Source organism: Astyanax mexicanus, chromosome 19 (genome assembly GCF_023375975.1).
Source record: "Astyanax mexicanus isolate ESR-SI-001 chromosome 19, AstMex3_surface, whole genome shotgun sequence".
NCBI lineage: Eukaryota > Metazoa > Chordata > Actinopteri > Characiformes > Acestrorhamphidae > Astyanax > Astyanax mexicanus.
Window position 1 is genome coordinate 38,011,787 of NC_064426.1, and position 19,595 is coordinate 38,031,381.

The 19,595-nt window shown below is 37.1% G+C and overlaps 1 protein-coding gene across 1 annotated transcript in view; it reads left to right on the top strand.

The window, feature by feature from the left end:
- smurf2 (SMAD specific E3 ubiquitin protein ligase 2) overlaps positions 1–19,438 on the top strand; it is an 83,449-nt gene extending 64,011 nt beyond the window's left edge. Inside the window, exons 12-20 of the mRNA XM_049467631.1 lie at positions 3,363–3,561; positions 6,619–6,722; positions 8,496–8,610; positions 8,746–8,924; positions 10,652–10,789; positions 10,906–11,026; positions 12,334–12,535; positions 13,163–13,238; positions 14,070–19,438. Coding sequence (XP_049323588.1) covers positions 3,363–3,561; positions 6,619–6,722; positions 8,496–8,610; positions 8,746–8,924; positions 10,652–10,789; positions 10,906–11,026; positions 12,334–12,535; positions 13,163–13,238; positions 14,070–14,169 — 1,234 coding nt within the window. The 3' untranslated portion in view covers positions 14,170–19,438. The remainder of the gene's footprint in view (positions 1–3,362; positions 3,562–6,618; positions 6,723–8,495; positions 8,611–8,745; positions 8,925–10,651; positions 10,790–10,905; positions 11,027–12,333; positions 12,536–13,162; positions 13,239–14,069) is intronic.
- Positions 19,439–19,595: the final 157 nt, after the last annotated feature.

The window sequence follows — 19,595 nt, forward strand, 5'->3', positions numbered from 1 at the left end:
CTTCAGCTTTTCTGCAAATACCTCTGCAGTCTTCTCTCTCTCTCTCTCTCTCTCTCTCTCTCTCTTCTCTTTTCTAGGCTCTATCCTTGTATTCGGTGTGTGTGAATGTGTGTGTGTGCAGGATGTGGCAGCTCTGCTCAGCTGGGCGAGGCTCTGCAGACACCACAGCAGCCACTCAGGAATGCAGGCAGCCAGAGAGGGAGAGACCACGCTGCATACCACTGCACACACACACACACACACACACACATCCCACTGAAGCAGAAAGAGTGCATGCTCTCCTGCATAATGGCAAATAAAACTGCTGTGAGTTTGTGTGGGTAGAGCTTTACAGTGCCCAGATTGCTACTGTACTCCTGCTGCATCAAAATAATGAGATAAAATCAGTCTGCAGCAGAATAAAGAAAATCATCTATTAACTGGATCATCTTCACAGCAGTTTGCAGTCTTCTTAATGTTCTGTCTAAATTTCACTCACATGTGACTTGAGTAGCACTGCTGAGGTACATTTATCATTAGAATAGCACTGCTTAAGTAATTGTTTGATTAGAATAGCACTGCTAAAACTGAAACTGCACTGCTTAAGTAAGTAAATGGTTAGTATAGTACTACTGAGGTACACTTATGGCTAAAATTGCAATAATTAAATAAATATGTGATGAGAACAGTACTGCTGGAGTACATTTAATGATTAAAATATCACTGCTAATGTTATTTAATAACTAGAATTGCACAGCTTAAATAAATGTATGATTAGATTAACACTGCTAAGGTACATTTCCAAAACTAAGGAAAATTCATGACGGAAATTGCACTGCCTAGGTAAATATGTGATTAGAATAACACTGCTGAAGTAGATGTATGACTTATTTTGCACTAGTTTAATTTATGTTTAATTTGAATAGCTGTACTGAAATAGCTCTGCTGAGATAAATTCGTTATTAGAATAGCACTGCTGAGGTGCATTTATGAATAACTTGCACTGCTGAAGTAAATTCTTATTAGAATAGCACTGCTGAGTTACAATAAGAGCAGTGCTGAGGTATATTTGTGACTAGAATAGCCCTGCTGACGACCATTAATTTAATGCTGAGGTGTATTTATGACTAGAATAGTACTGCTGAGGTAAATGTAGTGAACTACATTTGTGACTAAAATTGCACTGCTCAGGTTAGTCTATTATTAGAATAGAACTGCTGAGGTAACTGTATAGCACTGCTGATGTACATTTATTACTAGAATAGCACTGCTGAGGTACATTTATGAGTGGAATAGCATTGGTGAGATACATATATGACTAAAATTGCACTGCTCAGGTCAGTTTATTATTAGAATACCACTGCTAAGGTAGACTTATAGCACTGCTCAGATCAATTTATTATAAGAATAGCACTGCTGAGGTAAATTTATAGCACTGCTGATTACAGTACATTTGTCTTTAGAATAGCATTGCCAAATTACATTTTTGACTAGAATGGCACTGCAGAGGCAAAAGTATTGTGCTTTTGTCACCTTTTGTCATATTATTGAAGTGGCAAAATGAATGAAAACCTGCAGAAAATATGTTCAGTTTGTATTTTTAAAAAAAAGTTCTCATTTCAGTGCCTTCATACTAATATAATATCAAAAAAGTTACTAAAAGAATTATTTTAAATCACTTGAGGTATGCAGGAGTCTGAAAGCCGTGGCTGTGCTGCAGGTACTGTGGCTGTGAGGCGGGAGGCCTGTGATTTATGTGAGTTCCACTGGTTTGTCAGCTTGGCCGTGGCGGCGGTGCCAGCCTGTGAAAGCCCTGCGCCTGTGCCCCGCTGAACCAGTGACCTCAGCGCCAGGTCGCACTCTGTTTGTAGTCTTTCTCTGTGTGAAGATCTTTGTGCTCTCACCTCGGGAAGTTTCTGGGGGGTGAGAGTGGTCCGTGTCTGGGAGACGTCTGTGGCATCGTGCCCTGCTGCTTTGGTATTACAGCCATGTGTGAGCCGGCATGTGAAGGATGAGGGGATGGATGTTTGGGGGGGGGCAGCGTCAGTGCAGGCAGGAACTTGTGGGAAGACTCTGTGTGTCTGTGTGTGAGTGGAATGATGAGTACGAGTGAATGTGAATGTGTTTTAGTGCTTGTTTTATATTTCATAACCTCAAATATGAGTATATCATGTTTAATCAATTTACTGTTTATATTGATTATTATTAGAGGCCTTCACACACCGAACACAGTGCACATATGTGTAAATTTAGACACATTTAGTTAATAAATTAGTTATTTGCAACTTTAGTAATAGACCTACAACAAAGTTAGCGTCACTAAAGCACCATTATTATCACTATTAAGCTGTTAGCAACTAGGCCTGTCTGCTTTTCCTTGCTTCACACAACAAGAAAAACTGTTAATTGCACCATTAGATCAGTATTACTTTAAAAGTATGTTTTATATAGTCGGAAAAAAATCTGTAATTGTAACTGAAACATCCTTAAATTAATCAAATTCAGATTGGAAATCGAATCAAATTAGGACCTTTTGAATCAAAATCGAATCAGTTTGGGAAATCAGTAGTGATAGCCAGCTCTAGATATGTTGTCTGTGTGGTAGTGTGAAAGCAAACATGCATTAAATCCGACATTTCAATTGAGATTTTAACCACTTGCATATGTATTAGATAGATAGATAGATAGATAGATAGATAGATAGATAGATAGATAGATAGATAGATAGATAGATAGATAGATAGATAGATAGAAACAAACAGACCTAAATAGGGGTGGTACAATAAGAGAGCACAGTAAGAAATATAAGACTCTAAACTATAAGATTCTAAACTGAGATTTGTTGAATATATTGTCAGTGTGAAAGTAATCAGCCGTAGATATGATGTGCAGTAATACAGAATAAATTAAGTATATTCCAGTACAGGTGCTGGTCAACGAATTAGAATAATTTGAAATAGTGCAATCATGAAATTCTTTGAATGCATTTTTTGTGCAGAAAGCAAATCAGGTGTTCACCGCACCTGTCCTACTCGTTAGACTAATCACAGAACTCGTTACCTGGAAAAAAATTTGCTCAGCTGAGCTTTCCAAAAGGCCCATTTAGGCCATTTAACTGTGACACTGTTGTTTTATTGAATACAGAGCAGCACCTGTATATTCAGCTGAATATGGAGACAATTTGAGAAATATTTAGTGGAATAATGCAATAATGCATGAATGACAGGAAATACATGATTAAGCAGGAAAAAAAGATGAAATTAATTCAGTGTGTAAAGGCCTTTATAGTACATGCACATGTCTATAGTACTAATCAGCATCAAATACCTTCACCAATGATACAATAACCTCCTCTCTCTCTCTCTCTCTCTGTGTCTGTGCAGTCGAGTCAGTCAGCTGAAGGACCAGGCCCAGTCTGCGCTGTCTCCTGGTAACCTGCCTGAAGACGCAGAGTGTCTGACTGTGCCCAAGTACAAGAGGGACCTGGTGCAGAAGCTGAAGATCCTCAGGCAGGAGCTCTCACAGCAGCAGCCGCAGGCGGGGCACTGCCGCATCGAGGTCTCCCGTGAGGAGATCTTTGAGGTAGGATGAGCAGAATGACCGGAATGAGTAGACACCTCATCTGCACCTGCTGAATTCAAATATTTAATGTTTTCCTTGCTTTAATACAAGTTCAGAGAGATTATAAAAGAAAATTACAAAAAAGGAGGGGGCAGCTCTCAGCTTCAGTTCACATACAGCGTATAACAGTATACATAGTGTAATTTTATCCTTGATATATATATATATATATATATATATATATATATATATATATATATATATATATATATACAGCTCTGGAAAAAAAATAAGAGTCTCTTGCTATTTATAGGTTTATGTTTAAGTAAAATGAACATTGTTGTTTTATTCTATATACTACAGACAACATTTCTCCCAAATTCCAAATAAAAATGTTGTCATTTAGAGCATTTATTTGCAGAAAATGAGAAATGGCTGAAATAACAAAAAAGATGCAGAGCTTTCAGACCTCAAACAATGCAAAGAAATTAAGTTCATATTCATAAAGATTGAAGAGTTCAGAAATCACTATTTGTTTAAATAACTTTAGTTTTAAGCACAGTTTTCATGCATCTTGGCATCATGTTCTCCTCCACCAGTCTTACGCACTGCTTTTGGATAACTTTATGGCTTTACTCCTGGTGCAAAAAATCAAGCAGTTCAGTTTGGTTTGATGGCTTGTGATCATCCATCTTCCTCTTGATTATATTCCAGAGGTTTTCAATTAGGTAAAATCAAAGAAACTCATCCTTTTTACGTGGTCTCTTATTTTTTTCCAGAGCTGTATGTATAAATTTGTGATATGAAGAACATAATCCAGTATGCTTTTGTACATTTGTATGAAATTTCATTCAGATAAGCAGATAAGCTAATTATTCTCTTTGTAATAAAATTTAAATTATTCTGTGTTTTTAGGAAAAAAAACTGTCCCTAAATATAGAGCTCAGGTACTACCTGACCCTACCTACTGTACCTACCTGTTCTCTTTATTACCTGCTCAGTATGTAACTCCATGTTACTCACTAATGCCACCTAATGGCTGTGAATGACATAGCAGTGAAATGTGACTTCATACACAATCTGTTACTGACTGATTACAGGGAGCTTTGCACAAATTTGTTTTCGCAGGCGTGTTTTACAGTTGCGGCTTTTGCATTGTTCATATCAATATCAGAATTTTATCAGCTGAAATGAAGAAATATGTTATAATATATTATTCTATGTTTTGGGCTTACAGTTCCGATTTTTTTTTCCTGATACACGACTGATAATTACGATAGAATAGCTCTTTTTTATATTCATTCATATTAATTATTTAGCATTATTATTGTTTAATATTATCACTATTTTTGTATTGTATTGTACTGTGCTTAAGGTTGCAGCATGATGCTAAAACCATGAGACCACACAGCATATCTTATTAAAATAGCAAAACATATAATACGCAAATGCCCTGAATTTATATGCGTTTCAAATGAATTTATTTATTGCAGATTATGCCTTTATGACTCTAAAGGTTGGTTTTTCGAACAATGATTAAGTGTCACCACAAACAAGTAATGAAACTGGATGGAAGTGCAGACAGCAGTTTATTCCACACACAGTCTAAAAGACAGACAAGGGTCAAATCAGAGGACAAAACTGAGACAATAAAAATATAACACTCAGAGTTCGAAAGAAATGCTAAGACTTCGCACAGAGTCTCTTGGCTGAGGCTTCTTTATAGAGCCTGGTAATAGTTAAGAGTTCAGGTGAGCAGGAAGGGGCCGGTGATCAGAACTCTGGTGATGCTGAGCTCTGTCGGGAAGGAGAGGGTGGAGTTGGTGGGCTGATATTCAGTTCTAGACTATCTTTGTTTTTCAATGGGAAATCACCATTCAAAATGCTGTGTAGTCCTAGACTAGATAACTGTGTTGCTTTTCGGCTTTTCCTGACTACAATATCTCCAAACAAATGGCATTTTAGTAAGCTGTGGAGTGGAATCTGTATCGCCCCTCTTCATCCAGTATCCGATAAGTAAATAATGCCAATATCAGACCTGATTCTGATGTAGGATCGTTCTGGCCTCATCTCTAACCTAAAGCTCCTTGTCTAATAATGAGATAAGACAGTGTATGCTGGTTTCTCTCACTGTGAGCCATGTGCTCCCACCGGGGAGGGAGACATCTGTCGTACTGCCACATACTGATTTCTTCTGATTTCTTTCTCCACTTGTGCTGAGAGCGGCGGGTTCTGTGCCTCTGCTGTGTCAACTTGCTTTACGGACTCTCTCTTACGAAGGTCGTTTATTTCCTCCACTCTGTTTAACACCTTCCCTCAGTGTCTGTCAGCTAAACACTTGAGCAGACCTGTGAATAAAAGCTGCTTGTTGTATATTTATGTAAAGTAATTGCTGTAAGGCTGTGCTGTATTGGCCAGAACTTATATATATATATATATATATATCACAGTGTACTGCTACACTCTTAATTTTAGAGATATGTTGTCATTTATATATTTATTTATATGTTCGTCAGGTTTAGGTTCAGCAACAGTATGTGCTGAAAGAATGAGGTCAGCTGACTACCTGAATATACTGAATAAAGCCCAGGTTATTCCATCAATGGATTTGTTCTTCCCTGATGGACACGGCCATATTCCAAGATGACCATATTAGGATTCATGGGGCTGGAATTGTGAAAGAGTTCAGGGTTCAGGGAGCATGAAATCATCATTTTCACACATGGCTTGAGAGAGTTCACCACAGAGTCCAGATCTTAACCTCATTGAGAATCTTTGGGATGTGCTGGATGGAGAAGAGCTGCTTTTAGCAGTGGTCAGACTCTACCATCATCAATGCTGCTGCAAGATCTTGGAGAAAAATTAATGGATTGAAATAAATCTTGTGACGCTGCAGAAGCTTATTAAAACAATGCCACAGTGAATGTGCGCTGCAATCAAAGCTAAAGGTGGTCCAACCAAATATTAGAGTGTGTGACCTTTTTTTTTGGTCAGGTAGTGTATATGAGTAATAGATTTCCAGTACTTATCCTCACCAGTCATAATCTGTATACACTTCTGTCTTTTCTGCCTTTTTAGGAATCATACCGCCAAGTGATGAAGATGAGGCCAAAAGACTTGTGGAAGAGGCTGATGGTGAAGTTCAGAGGCGAGGAAGGTCTGGACTATGGAGGCGTGGCCAGGTCTGACTCTGATTGTGAAATAGATTTGTGAAAATAATCGCTGGGGATGCACTGAATGTTATAAACTGAAATAAATCATTCAATGATGGCTAAAAAAATACTAGGTGTTCGGACAAATAAGTGAGAACATTTAGTTTAAAAACATATCCTTTGAACCCAACAATTATTAATATACTAGTTCTGTCTATAGTCAGTATTTTTAAGTTATAATCATTTTTGTTTTTTTAATTGCATTTGCTTTTAATCTATTCATTGGTGGGAAAAGGGGTTTTAAACAAATGTTTCATTTTGGTGCATCTCTACTAATGACCTTAAACTGTTTTTCAACCATAGTCATGGAGTATCACTGCCCAGCTCAGTTTTAAGCAGCCACAGGGTCTCATGACAACAAGTGAAGTAACATACCGGTAACTCTGTTGTCAGGATTGAGAATAATTCAGCTAGCAATTTGTAGTTAAAACAAAAATTGCTCTTCGCTTTTGGTACCATATTTCATGGCGGAACGAATGGAAGTAAATTTGCTACTTATACATCGTCTTATACATATAAAGTATCGCATTACCTAAGACTTGAAAAATAGAAATAAAAACATATCTAGACAAAAATGTCATTCATAGAGATCAGTCGATCTGGTCTGATCTGCCTCCTTTTATATGAAGGTAGTCTGGACACTAGTCCCTCTGGTGGGGACCAGTGGGAAGTGCATCACCTGATTGTAACTAAAAGCTGCTTTTCTATAGTGAACATTATATAGTGAATTTATTTCGGACAATATAAAGTCCCAGAAATCATTGTGATAAAACTTATGCCACTGATTTGTTCAAAATATAATAATACAGTAAATACAGTATTTTAAAGCACAGTAAAATGTTAATTATTAAGAATATTGAGACATTAGGATTGGATTATTTTTTATTATTATTTCTTCTGATAATTCTGATGAAAGACTTATTTTTATATTTATTCATAGGAATTATTTTACATTGTTCTTTTTTTATATTATCACTGTTATTTTTGGTGTTGCGCTTAAGGTTACATCATGAGGCTAAACAGACTACAGTTTTAGATATAAATAAATAAATTAACACAAATGAATGAATGAATGAATGAATACATAAATACATACATACACAAATTAATAGTTGTATTAATAAATAAATTAATAAATACACACATGAATAATTGTATAGATAAATACAATCTTATACATTTTGTCATGGAAAAATACACACGTAAAATGATATTAGGAATCTATTTTAATATTTCCATGCGTGAACCTTTATTTCTGTATTTATTTATTTATTTATTTAGAGATGAATTCGCAGACAGCGATTAAGCCTAATTCTTGCCTTTTTTTTTTTCTTTTAATGGGGAAAATCCATTTAAACTGTTGTGCAGTCCAAGACTAGATAAGTGTGCTGCTTTGTTGGCTTTTCCAGACTAAAATATCTCCAAACAAATGGCATTTTACCCAGAACAAAAGCTGGGTAATGGTATTAGCTCTCGGTTACAGACTGAAGCTGCTGTGGGTTCATGTTAAGTTGTTAAGTTGTGGAGTAGAACCTGGATCGGTAAAAAGGACAAAAAGGTTAAAAAATCCTAATAAAGTAAAACATAAATGAAATAAAACCATTGCTTTTAAACAGAATAGACACAGCAGCTCATTCACATTCACAATTTGAGCATTTGTACAATTAATCAATATCGTAATTATGATGAAAGGACTGAAAGGCCTACTGTGCCTAATTTGTCCGTGTTTGTGTGTGAACGCAGGGAGTGGCTGTACCTCCTCTCTCACGAGATGCTGAATCCATACTACGGGCTCTTCCAGTACTCACGAGATGACATCTACACTCTACAGATCAACCCAGACTCCGCCGTTAACCCGGTACAGAACTGCATTTCTCACTGAGACAGACTCTAACTGTCCTATTTGGCTTTTTTCAGCCATGTGGAGAACCTCTGCTCTGCTGGTGCAATATGTTCATCAATTATTGATCCTAAAACTGCTTTTTCGTTTTAGGAACACTTGTCCTACTTCCACTTCGTGGGCCGAATAATGGGCATGGCTGTGTTCCACGGCCACTACATCGATGGCGGCTTCACCCTGCCCTTCTACAAACAGCTGCTGGGCAAACCCATCACCCTGGATGACATGGAGTCTGTGGACCCTGACCTCCACAACAGTCTGGTCTGGATCCTGTAAGTGCTTGTTCATGTGCATTTAGGCTGTTTAATCTGTTTAAAAGAGTTATTAGAACATGTTTTTATATGTACACTGAAATATCATGAGAGTCATGGGAGCAGGAAGGGTGTTCCATGACTTTTGTCATGTCCCATGGAAGCTAATGAACTCTTAAGTCTGTTAAGTCTTACTTAAGTAGAAATGTTAGTAATCTCTACTATTCCTATTTTTCGGACGACTTTTTACTTCTACCTCCCACATTTTCACACAATTATCTGAACTTTCTACTCCTTACATTTAAATAAAAATAGCCTCGTTACTCCTATTTAATTTCAGCTTGTTTTCATTGCAGCTTCTCATCGTTCAATAAAACCCCTATCCAGATAAATCTCTCCATCCAGATAGAGTGATGAGATCTGAATGTGATTGGATGTAGAGAAGTATAAATATATACCATTCCGACACCCTATTGGTTTATACTGTGATCCATCACACCTGCACACACACCCCCCCCAGACACACACTCCAGCAAGAACATAGCAGACGTATGTAGTCTAGTATGAAGATGATCCGTGCAGAGACTCAAAAGAACTCCAGACAAACTCCAGTCCACCTATGCTTCTTTAATATATTTACATTGTAGCTACTGAAATACATATATTTTCACATATGCATAGGGAACATATGCAGCTGAAACAGTAGAGAGCCTAGTGCATCGCAAATTATATTATCAACATTAACATTTTAATAATTAATATAACATTATAGTCATTATGGCTTTTAGATAAATGTTTTTTGGGGAGGCGGGTAGTGCACTATAGGACTCTGTGGGCGTGGCCTAAGCTTTTGTTCTTAATGGCTTTATTTTTTTTCCTTACATTACTTTTACTTTTATACTTTAAGTAGTTTTGAATCCAGTACTTTTTAAACACTTTTACTTAAAGAGTAAATAGCTGAAGAGTTGATATTTCATCTTCTACAGACGTATTGATCAAAACCATATGATCATTGTGCTTACTGCTGTCCCATGACTTTTGGCATATCAGTATGAACATCATTATACATAAGTTGGGTTAATGATGTTGAATCTTTTCTCTTTGAGTAGTTATTGAGTCAAACTTTCAATCCCACATTAACATTGGTATATTACTGTACTGTGCTGTATTTCTGTACGTTATATAATGTGAAAATACAGCTCTAAAAAAAAACACTTCCGTTTCTGAATCAGTTTCTTTGATTTTGCTATTTATAGGTTTATGTTTGAGTAAAATTAACTTTGTTGTTTTATTCTATAAACTACAGACAGCATTTCTCCCAAATTCCAAATTAAAAAATATTGTCATGAAATGGCTGAAATAACAAAAAAGGTGCAGAGCTTTCAGATCTCAAATAATGCAAAGAAAACAAGTTTATATTCATAAAGTTTTAAGAGTTCAGAAATCAATATTTGGTGGAATAACCCTGGTTTTTAATCACAGTTTTTATGCATCTTGGCATCATGTTCTCCTCCACCAGTCTTACACACTGCTTTTGGATAACTTTATGCTACTCACTCCTGGTGCAAAAAATTCAAGCAGTTCAGTTTGGTGGTTTGATGGCTTGTGATCATCCATCTTCCTCTTGATTATATTCCAGAGGTTTTTAATTTGGAAAAATTGAAGAAACTCATCATTTTTAAGTGGTCTCTTATTTTATTTTATTTTTTTTTAACATTTCTCTTATGTTTTCCCATTTGTTTTCTCAGTGATAATGACATCACAGGAGTGCTGGACCACACGTTCTGTGTAGAACACAACGCCTATGGGGAGATCATTCAGCATGAGCTCAAACCCAACGGCAAGAGCATCCCCGTCACCCAGGATACCAAAAAGGAATATGTCAGGTATGTGTAAAGGATCCTGAGACGTATGATGGTCCCTAATGAAGGTGAACCCTTAAAAGGAGTCTGTCTGTCTTTATTACGCTGCTCTATTGTAATGGATGTGGTCTTTTCTGCAGGCTTTATGTGAACTGGCGGTTCCTGAGAGGCATCGAAGCTCAGTTCCTGGCTCTGCAAAAAGGCTTCAATGAGGTCATACCACAACATCTGCTCAAGGCCTTCGATGAGAAAGAGCTTGAGGTAATAAAATGCTTCTTAGCACTGTTTTAAAAGTGTGTTTTCTCCCAGTGTACACATACAGAAATGGGCATTAGTAAATTATATTAAATCAGGATTATTGTCACATCACAGTAACAACAAGTGTATATGAGAGTAAGAATTTTATGTCTGTAGGTCTATAGTCCCTCTTAGTAATAAAGAACACAATATATACAACAAAAAAATATACTTACACTGTTGCAGCATGCACATATTTTAGTAATTTCCATGTGTGTATCTGCATATATATTTATAACCCACACCTCTACCTTTTACAGTTATTTTCACACAGGAAATAAGTAACTAAATACATTATAACTCTGGATGTTGCTTAACAAAAAGAGGGGGTATTTCAGTAAAAATCCATTTTACCACAATTTGACAATTTTTTACCATCTTTAACCTAATAGAAAAGTTTTCTGCATTTTATATCTCAATCAAGTTTATCCAGTCTTTTGCTAAGGGAGCTGAACTTGCAACTAATAGAAAACCCTCATCAATATTAACTATTAATTCATTATGTCACTGTTTGCATCCTCTAAACACAGAGGGCCCTATCTTACACCCTGCACAAAACGCGTTATGATGCTCATTGCTATCTTACACTCCACCAACAGTCTTATTTTCACGTCTTCCACCTGCATCACTTAAATAGCAACGGTTCTTGGAAATATTTTTTTGCTGATGGGTGTGGTGGTGTGGAAATGAGGTGCATTCAGGTAAATTTCTGTAGTATTGCTATCTTAGCAACAGAAAACACAGGTGCACCACTGACTAAAAACAACAGACAGGCGACAACAGTCAGACGTTTATTGCTACCTTGGTGCATGCCCAATGTGCGTACTTCCCCACTGTTACACAAACATGGCAATAAACAGTAAATAACATCAAGAAACACAATACAAAATAAAAAAAACATTATTTTACATCAACAAAAATATAGGTAATTGTCCTGACCAGCAGGTCAGAGCGCACCTGGATCTTAAAGGGAATGGCAAGTGAAACACTGTTTGGTTTATTGCATGTTACACCCAAAAAAAACCCATGATTAATAAAGAGAATTAGTACATTTCAAGCCGCGCAAGGTGTACTTTTCCCGTTGTTATGATAGCAAAGACGCCTACAGATTGCTAAAATAGTGCCCAGAGTATTAAATCTTAAGGGTAATTCAAAATATTGCAGTGCAGATATTACATTGCAATTAATAACTGTGTGTATTAAGATCAAGACATCCTTACTTGCAGATTAATCTTTGATTTAAGTGTTAACCATTTCTTTTTATCTGCCAGCTGATTGTGTGCGGCCTGGGTAAGATCGACATAAACGACTGGAAGTCCAACACGCGGTTGAAGCACTGCACGCCCGACAGCAACATTGTGAAGTGGTTCTGGCGAGCTGTGGAGTTGTTCGATGAGGAGCGGAGAGCTCGACTGCTGCAGTTCGTCACCGGCTCCTCCAGAGTGCCGCTGCAAGGCTTTAAAGCCCTACAAGGTACTTCAGCTCAGCCTGCTTCCTCCAGTATAGGGAAATCTAAAAGCTCATTCATGCCTAATGGAGCCCCCTGTTCATATTTCTACTTTTTCTCTGAAAGATTACGGATACAAACAGACCTTTTTACAGTCATTTACTGCCTCTTTCATCTTCATGATTCTGCTCTGCCCTCTAGTGGAGATATTGCTTAACATAGGCGTTATCCTGTGCAAACGTTCAAATTCTACGTTTCTATGAACAAGAACATGGTCAGTAGATGGGTAGTAACTTAAGTTGCCCACTAAAGTTGTGCATAATTCTTTAGTTTTATGTATGACCCTATTTTGCCTCGGTTTTTTAGTTGCAGAAATGTTTCATAAGGTTCTGTCATGAATAAATATTATCAGAAGCATTTTTTCAAACCCGTTTCATTTCCATCATTGAAAGTCAAGGATAGACCTTGAGTGCAGAATATGGACATAGCAATAAGTAATGCAATTAATTATTCCTTCCCATAAACTCTTGTAAGACCAAATTTACATACACTTCAATCTGCTGGCTCCTCAGGTTTAATCAGAAACACTTTTGTAATATTCTTTGTGTTATTTGTGACTGTATATGTGTTCTTCTGTGATCTCCACGACCTAGGAGCTGCAGGCCCACGTCTCTTTACCATCCATCAGATTGACGCCAACACCGACAACCTGCCCAAGGCCCATACATGGTGAGTGAAGACCTATCATCAACTTCGTCTCGTCCAAAATTGCACCCTATCATCTCAGCACACCAGCACACAGTCCATGTATGGTCAGAAAGGCCTGTCACGATAATTACATTATTAACTTATAGTACAATAAATGGATATTACCTCAATCATTTTTGATAATGGTGATATTGTCATCTATTGTGTTAATTTGTTTGTTTGTTCATATATAACAGGAAACAGTATCTTAGACAGTCATGCAATAATGACCAATCAATGCTTTAGTAGCTGCTTTGTTATGCTATTCTATTTTTTTATTATGTCACTGGCATGTAATGGTCTTAAAACTAAAATAATCGTTTTAATCATTTAATATTATCTAGCGGTTTGTCCCACGAAGCTTGTTTTAACAAGGTAAACATGCAGACTACAGTCCAATATACTCACCTCTGAACTGCGACAGAGCTAGCTCTTAGCGCTGGTTAGCGGCTAATGCTAATGCTGCTCCAGCAGTGCTAGCCAGAGTTAGCAGCAGGCTACAGGCCAAAAACCCTCACCTCTGAATGGCCAAAGGGGTTAGCTCTTAGCGCTGGTTAGCGGCTAATGCTAATACTGCTCCAGTCTCGGTGCTGGAGAAACTTCACTGAATCTCCTTTATTATGCTGCACTTCAGCAGAGTGGCTTTACTGCTCCATAATACCTGACTGGTAGAATTCATGCATAAGGTGCAGTGACGATTTTTGATTTTTGATTTATGAATGATTTTTTAAAACAATGTTAAGCTACATTATAGCATGTCAGAATGAGCTGCTATTGGTTTATATTAACAAATGTGTTCCTGTGTCTCCGCAGCTTCAATCGCATCGACATTCCTCCATACGAGCTCTACGACAAGCTCTATGACAAGCTTCTGACAGCCATCGAGGAGACCTGCGGGTTTGCTGTGGAGTGATTGCGCTTGCGTTTGGAGGATGAGCCGCTTAGTGGGAGGAGTTGACCTGTCACTCGAGCCCAGATGGGGCGTGGCTTATGGTGCAGCAGCACCGCCCCTGTCATCAGAAGCAGGGAAAGGAGTAGGAGGAGTAAGAAGATGAGGGGGAACAGATGGAGTATCCTGCAGCATTCTATGCCTGATATGGGTTTTTCTCTGCATCCCTGCGTATTTTATTATTGTTTTTTTTATTTTTATTATTATTGTTTTTTTTTATTCAAGAGAAGAATGGACTTTTTCAGCTGCTAGTAACTCAGACTTTTTGACTTTTTATCGTTTTTTGGAACATACAGCATAAAAACTACGGCTCTTCCTCTTCTGCTTTTCTTTTTATAGCATTAATGAAACAAACAAAAAAAGATATAGACATTATTTCATGTAGCGTCTGTACCAACAACTGACTGAGGGAAAAGGAGGGACACTGACGGGATGCTGTGCTAACAGAGCATTGCTGCATAAGCTAACATAAGAGTAGCACTACTGCCCTTACTACAGATAAAACGACGAGACGAGACGAGACGAGTGGAAGACGCAGATCAGTGACGCAGAAGGAGACTAAAAGCAGTTGCGTTTCTTGGTCACGTGGACTTGGAAGCCCTCGTGGTAGCAGGCCCTGTTCTTCTGAAGTAGTGGACGTATGGTGGACCTTTGGGGCCCAGATATGCCCTTGCAATCTACAGGGGCCCTGTGATAAAGGCACCTGTTAAGGGCCCTAGTATAAGTGCCCTACTATCCACTGTTCAAAGCCTGTAGACACCAGGAACCATCCTAACTACCTGTGCTCCATTCCGTAAGAGCAGTCTCATCAGCGGTCTGATGTATAAGCTTCTTTAAACTGAATTGAATGAATGAATGAAAGATTGCTTGATAGATAGATAGACTGACTGATTGATTAATTGATTAGTTAGATTAGGTAGGTTAGTGATATTTTTATATGACGCAGGGTTGAGGGGTAAAACAGAGAAATGAACAACCAAATTATTATTGTTATAGATCTATAATTTATTACCCTTATTGCAGAAAAACGTGTTGCATCCAGAGCAAAAAAAAAGAAAGAAAAAAAAACAAGAAAGAAGAATTTATGCATTATGCATTGCTTTGTCTAATGGATGATTGATATTTTAAGTTTCTCACAGAAAAAAAAAAAAAACAGAAAGATGAGCCGAATGTTGAACTCACTGTTAAAGGATCCATTTTTTTAATGCCGTTAATTATAGCAATTTGATTTAATCATAATCCATCAAATCTAAACCCTGTCCACATAAATTCTGGGATGGACCATTATACCATAAAAATTGTGGTATATTGTGATCTTACCAATCAGTATTTACAGTCATATATAGTATCAGTCAAAAGTTGAGACACATGTTCAATTCTAAATTCTAATAATAAACCAAAATAAAGCAAAATGTTTTATATTTTAGATTGTTCAAAGTAGCACCTCTTGCTTAGATGACAGCTTTGCTCAGTTTTATGAGGTAGAGTCACCTGGAATTCAGGCTTTCAGTTAACAGCTGTGCTGAACTCATCAAGAGTTAATTACTTGAATTTATTGCCTCTTAATAAAGTGTTTGAGAGCATCAGTTAAAGTAAAGTAGTGAAGAGGTAGAGTTACAGGTATACAGTGAATAGTGAATATTTGAGTAATGTTCTAATCCAGATTATGAGAAGCAACAACTACTCAACTAAATAAAGAAAAGTAAAAAATACCTTTAAAAAATGAAGGTCAGTCAATCTGAAAGTCAATTTCAAGAATTTGAAAGTATCCTCAAGTGCAGTCACAAGATAGACCATCAAATAATTTATGATGATGAAACTGGCACTCATCAGGGCCACCCAAGAAAGGAAGAGCAAGAGTTTCCTCTGTTACGCAGGATAAATTCATCAGCCTCAGAAACCCCAAGTTAACAGCTCCCCAGAAAATAGTATTTTGGTTTGTTTAACACTTTTAAGTTACTACATGATTTAACACTTTTAAGTTACTACATGATTTAACACTTTTAAGTTACTACATGATTTAACACTTTTAAGTTACTACATGATTTAACACTTTTAAGTTACTACATGAGTCTCTTCATAGTCTGGATCACTTCACTATTCATTTACAATGTAGGAAAAGTGTCTAAACTTTTGACTGGTACTGTAAATGCATTCACTGTGCAGGAATTTGACCCTCCAGGACTAGAGCTGTCTACCACTGTTTTAACACCTAACTCAGTGTGTGTGTGTGTGTGTATGATACCCCCTTTGTGCCCTTTGTGCCCATGGAAACTAGTTTCTTAACACCACACCTCCCCCACCCCACCTATACTATTGTACTATTGAGTAACTATTGAGTATCAACACTAAAGAGTTTCCCACTTTTCTCTACAAAAGTGGATGTAAGTAAGTATTGTTTTCTTGGGGCTTTGAGGGGGCTCAGCAGCCATAAGACACTGATACTGCTGTTTCTCCATCAGCAGCCGGAGTCCGAGAGAGCACAGTTGGTCATGCTGTCTCTAAATGGGTGGGTACAGTAGATGGCGCTCTCTCCCCTCATCACTTACAGTGTGTTACTGGCTGATACAGGCATCTGTTAGCTGATGTATCAGAGCTGGAGATCCGGCGCTTTCCTCCAAGTGTGATGTGATGTTGCACTGATTGGCAGCAGATGAGAAAAAGTATCGAAGGAGGCCTGCACTTGTCCTGACCCTCCTGGTGTCGGGAGTTAGTTTATTGGCTCAGCTAAATTAGAGAGAGCATAGTTCCTTAAGTGCTATAACAGTCTATGATAAAGTAATGCAATTAACAAAATGCAAAAGTTATAAAATTACCTAAATCATTAATTTGACTAAATATAAACATAACAGTGTAAAAAGTTACACTGACATGCCACAAAGTCATGGGATTATACAGTTTATATATATTAATCAGGAAGGAACACTCTCACATGTATACATTGTGAGGTGTTATCTTGTGAGTGAGGGTTAAACAGAGATGTATAAAGTACTTCAGACCCAGACTTGAGTAAAATTTCAAGTTCTCTATCAAAATATACTGTATTGCAAATGATTTATTGTAAAATGTAGTAGTGAAGTACTGCACGAAAAACTACAGTACTGTGTTATTAGTGTAGTTATTACAAAAAACAGTGGAAAGTCCTCAGAATGAAAGGCAAGAACAGGAGCAGCGAGATCTTCTAATAAGATCAGCTTGATCTCTTGATACATCTACCTACATCCACCTACCGGTCTGTCTTTAGTGATAATGTGGGTTTAGAATGATTACTAACGTTTTTATAAAAAATGTTTCGGATTAAAAGTATTAAACTCGTTCAAAATATACAGTTAAGTAAAAGTGGAATTAGGAAATAAATGAGTACTACTAAATTAATACTCCATTAGATACAGATACTTTATTTTAGTACTTAAGTACAGTATTGATGTAAAAATAATACTGTAGTAGATACAGATACAGCATTTTAGTACTTAAGTACAATACTGTACTGAAAATAATACTCCATTACATGCAGATACAGCATTCCCTACAGTACAGAGAAGTACTTCTAATGTGTTACTATACATCTCTGGGATAAACCCTGGCCAACATGCTCATGGCAATGCACCGTTAATTATACTACAGTTAGTTTGGACCCTACAATGTGATTGGCTGAGAGGCTTTCTTTGAGTGCTGTTATCAGCCAGTAATGCAAATCAGCCTGTAACCGAAGCTCTCCGTGTATTACTTCGCCACATACTGGTAAACTAGCAACGATGCAGCGCTTACAAGCCAAACAGCGCAGCTACAAACAGAGCAACAATGGAACTATTTTAACTCGCTACCTTAAGTGTTTATAACCAAACAGATCATATTTTCTCCTCCTCTTTAACTTAAAATATTTTAATGAACTCTGATAATGGAACTGTGTTTTATACATGCTCAATAATACACCTCGAGTGTATTATTGCTTAATTATTTTAAAATTATTATAAAACTTTCTCGATCCATAGAAATAGTACACAATGTGTAACAGAGATACATCATAAAAGGTTAACTTACCACCAACAGTAAATTTTAGTGCTTGGTAGTGTGTTGAAAAATGATCATGACCAGCAGCTTCTGGCTAGAATGATCCATTCGAACAGAAATCAATCACGTCTACATTCAGTGCAGGAGACCCCACATGCATATCCCTTAAGATACTATGTTATGATACTAGTTACTGTCCCATGACTTTTGGCACATCAGCGTATACTTCTTGCCCAAATAATGTGTTTAAAGCATCTCCTCCTCTACATTATTATTACGATATTATTTAAAAGAAAAAAAAATTAAATAAATAAATACAATGCATCGCTTTTTATTTCGCGGTGTCGTTCACCAGTAGGTGGAGTTTTTAAGCTGTCCTTTTTCCCTGCGAAGCGAATCTTCATCATGTATTTATTTAAATTTTATAAGCTCATATTAGATGGTTGAATGGTTGAGATAATACTCTACACGTCTATTGCAATCCTCTACGACCATGGACTGTTGTTAAAATTTGCATATGCTGATAATGAACTATACTTCTTCTTCTTCTTCTCTTTGTATTATGTTTTTCTTTATATAGACTTGAGTGTGAATATTAAACAGAAAAGGTGGAAAAAAGATAAGCCTCTGGATAAAATGGATATAAAATGATCCTGAAAAGGTGCTTTGTACAGTAATAGAATATCGTCCTTATACAGTCGGCTACGTGGATCACAGAACCTGTCGTATATCTTTAACTTAAATAGAAAGATATGAAATAAAACATTGGGGGGAAAAGTACACGTTTTGCACACTTAAGCAAGCTGTAATTGCTGTAAATAATAGGCAAAAAATCTATTTACCGAACTCTATGAATGGAACGACCTTTTTTTATTATGTATTTCATTTTATTCTCAAGTCCAGTGCACACATACAGACTCTCTTCTCGTCTTTAGTTTTTGGTTTGTATGTTTTATTGGTTTATTTCTTCTCTCTCTTTCTCTCTTCTTGACGTCACTCCTCTGTTGTACAGCTGCCTCCAGGACGTTGGACTGGACGATGTTTTGGCATGTTCAAATTTGAGAGACGCCTCTGGTTTATTTTAGCATGATTTTACTAGCAGGACTATATCTCATAGTTGACAGGTGCAATTTGTTTAATGTAACACACTATCTTTTTTGTAAGAGTATTTTATTTTTGTGTGTAATTAGTTCTGATTAAACTGGCCTTTGGCACCAATGGCTGCTTGTGTCTGCGTGTGGGTTTTATGCTAATAGGTCTAATAGACTGTCTGTCTTGTTTCTGATGACGCCAATTCTCACCTTTCACCTCAACTTCAGTAATCCTGAGAAACTGACCCTGTAAAAGTGAAATTATACCATGCTGTGAAAAAAAGTAGT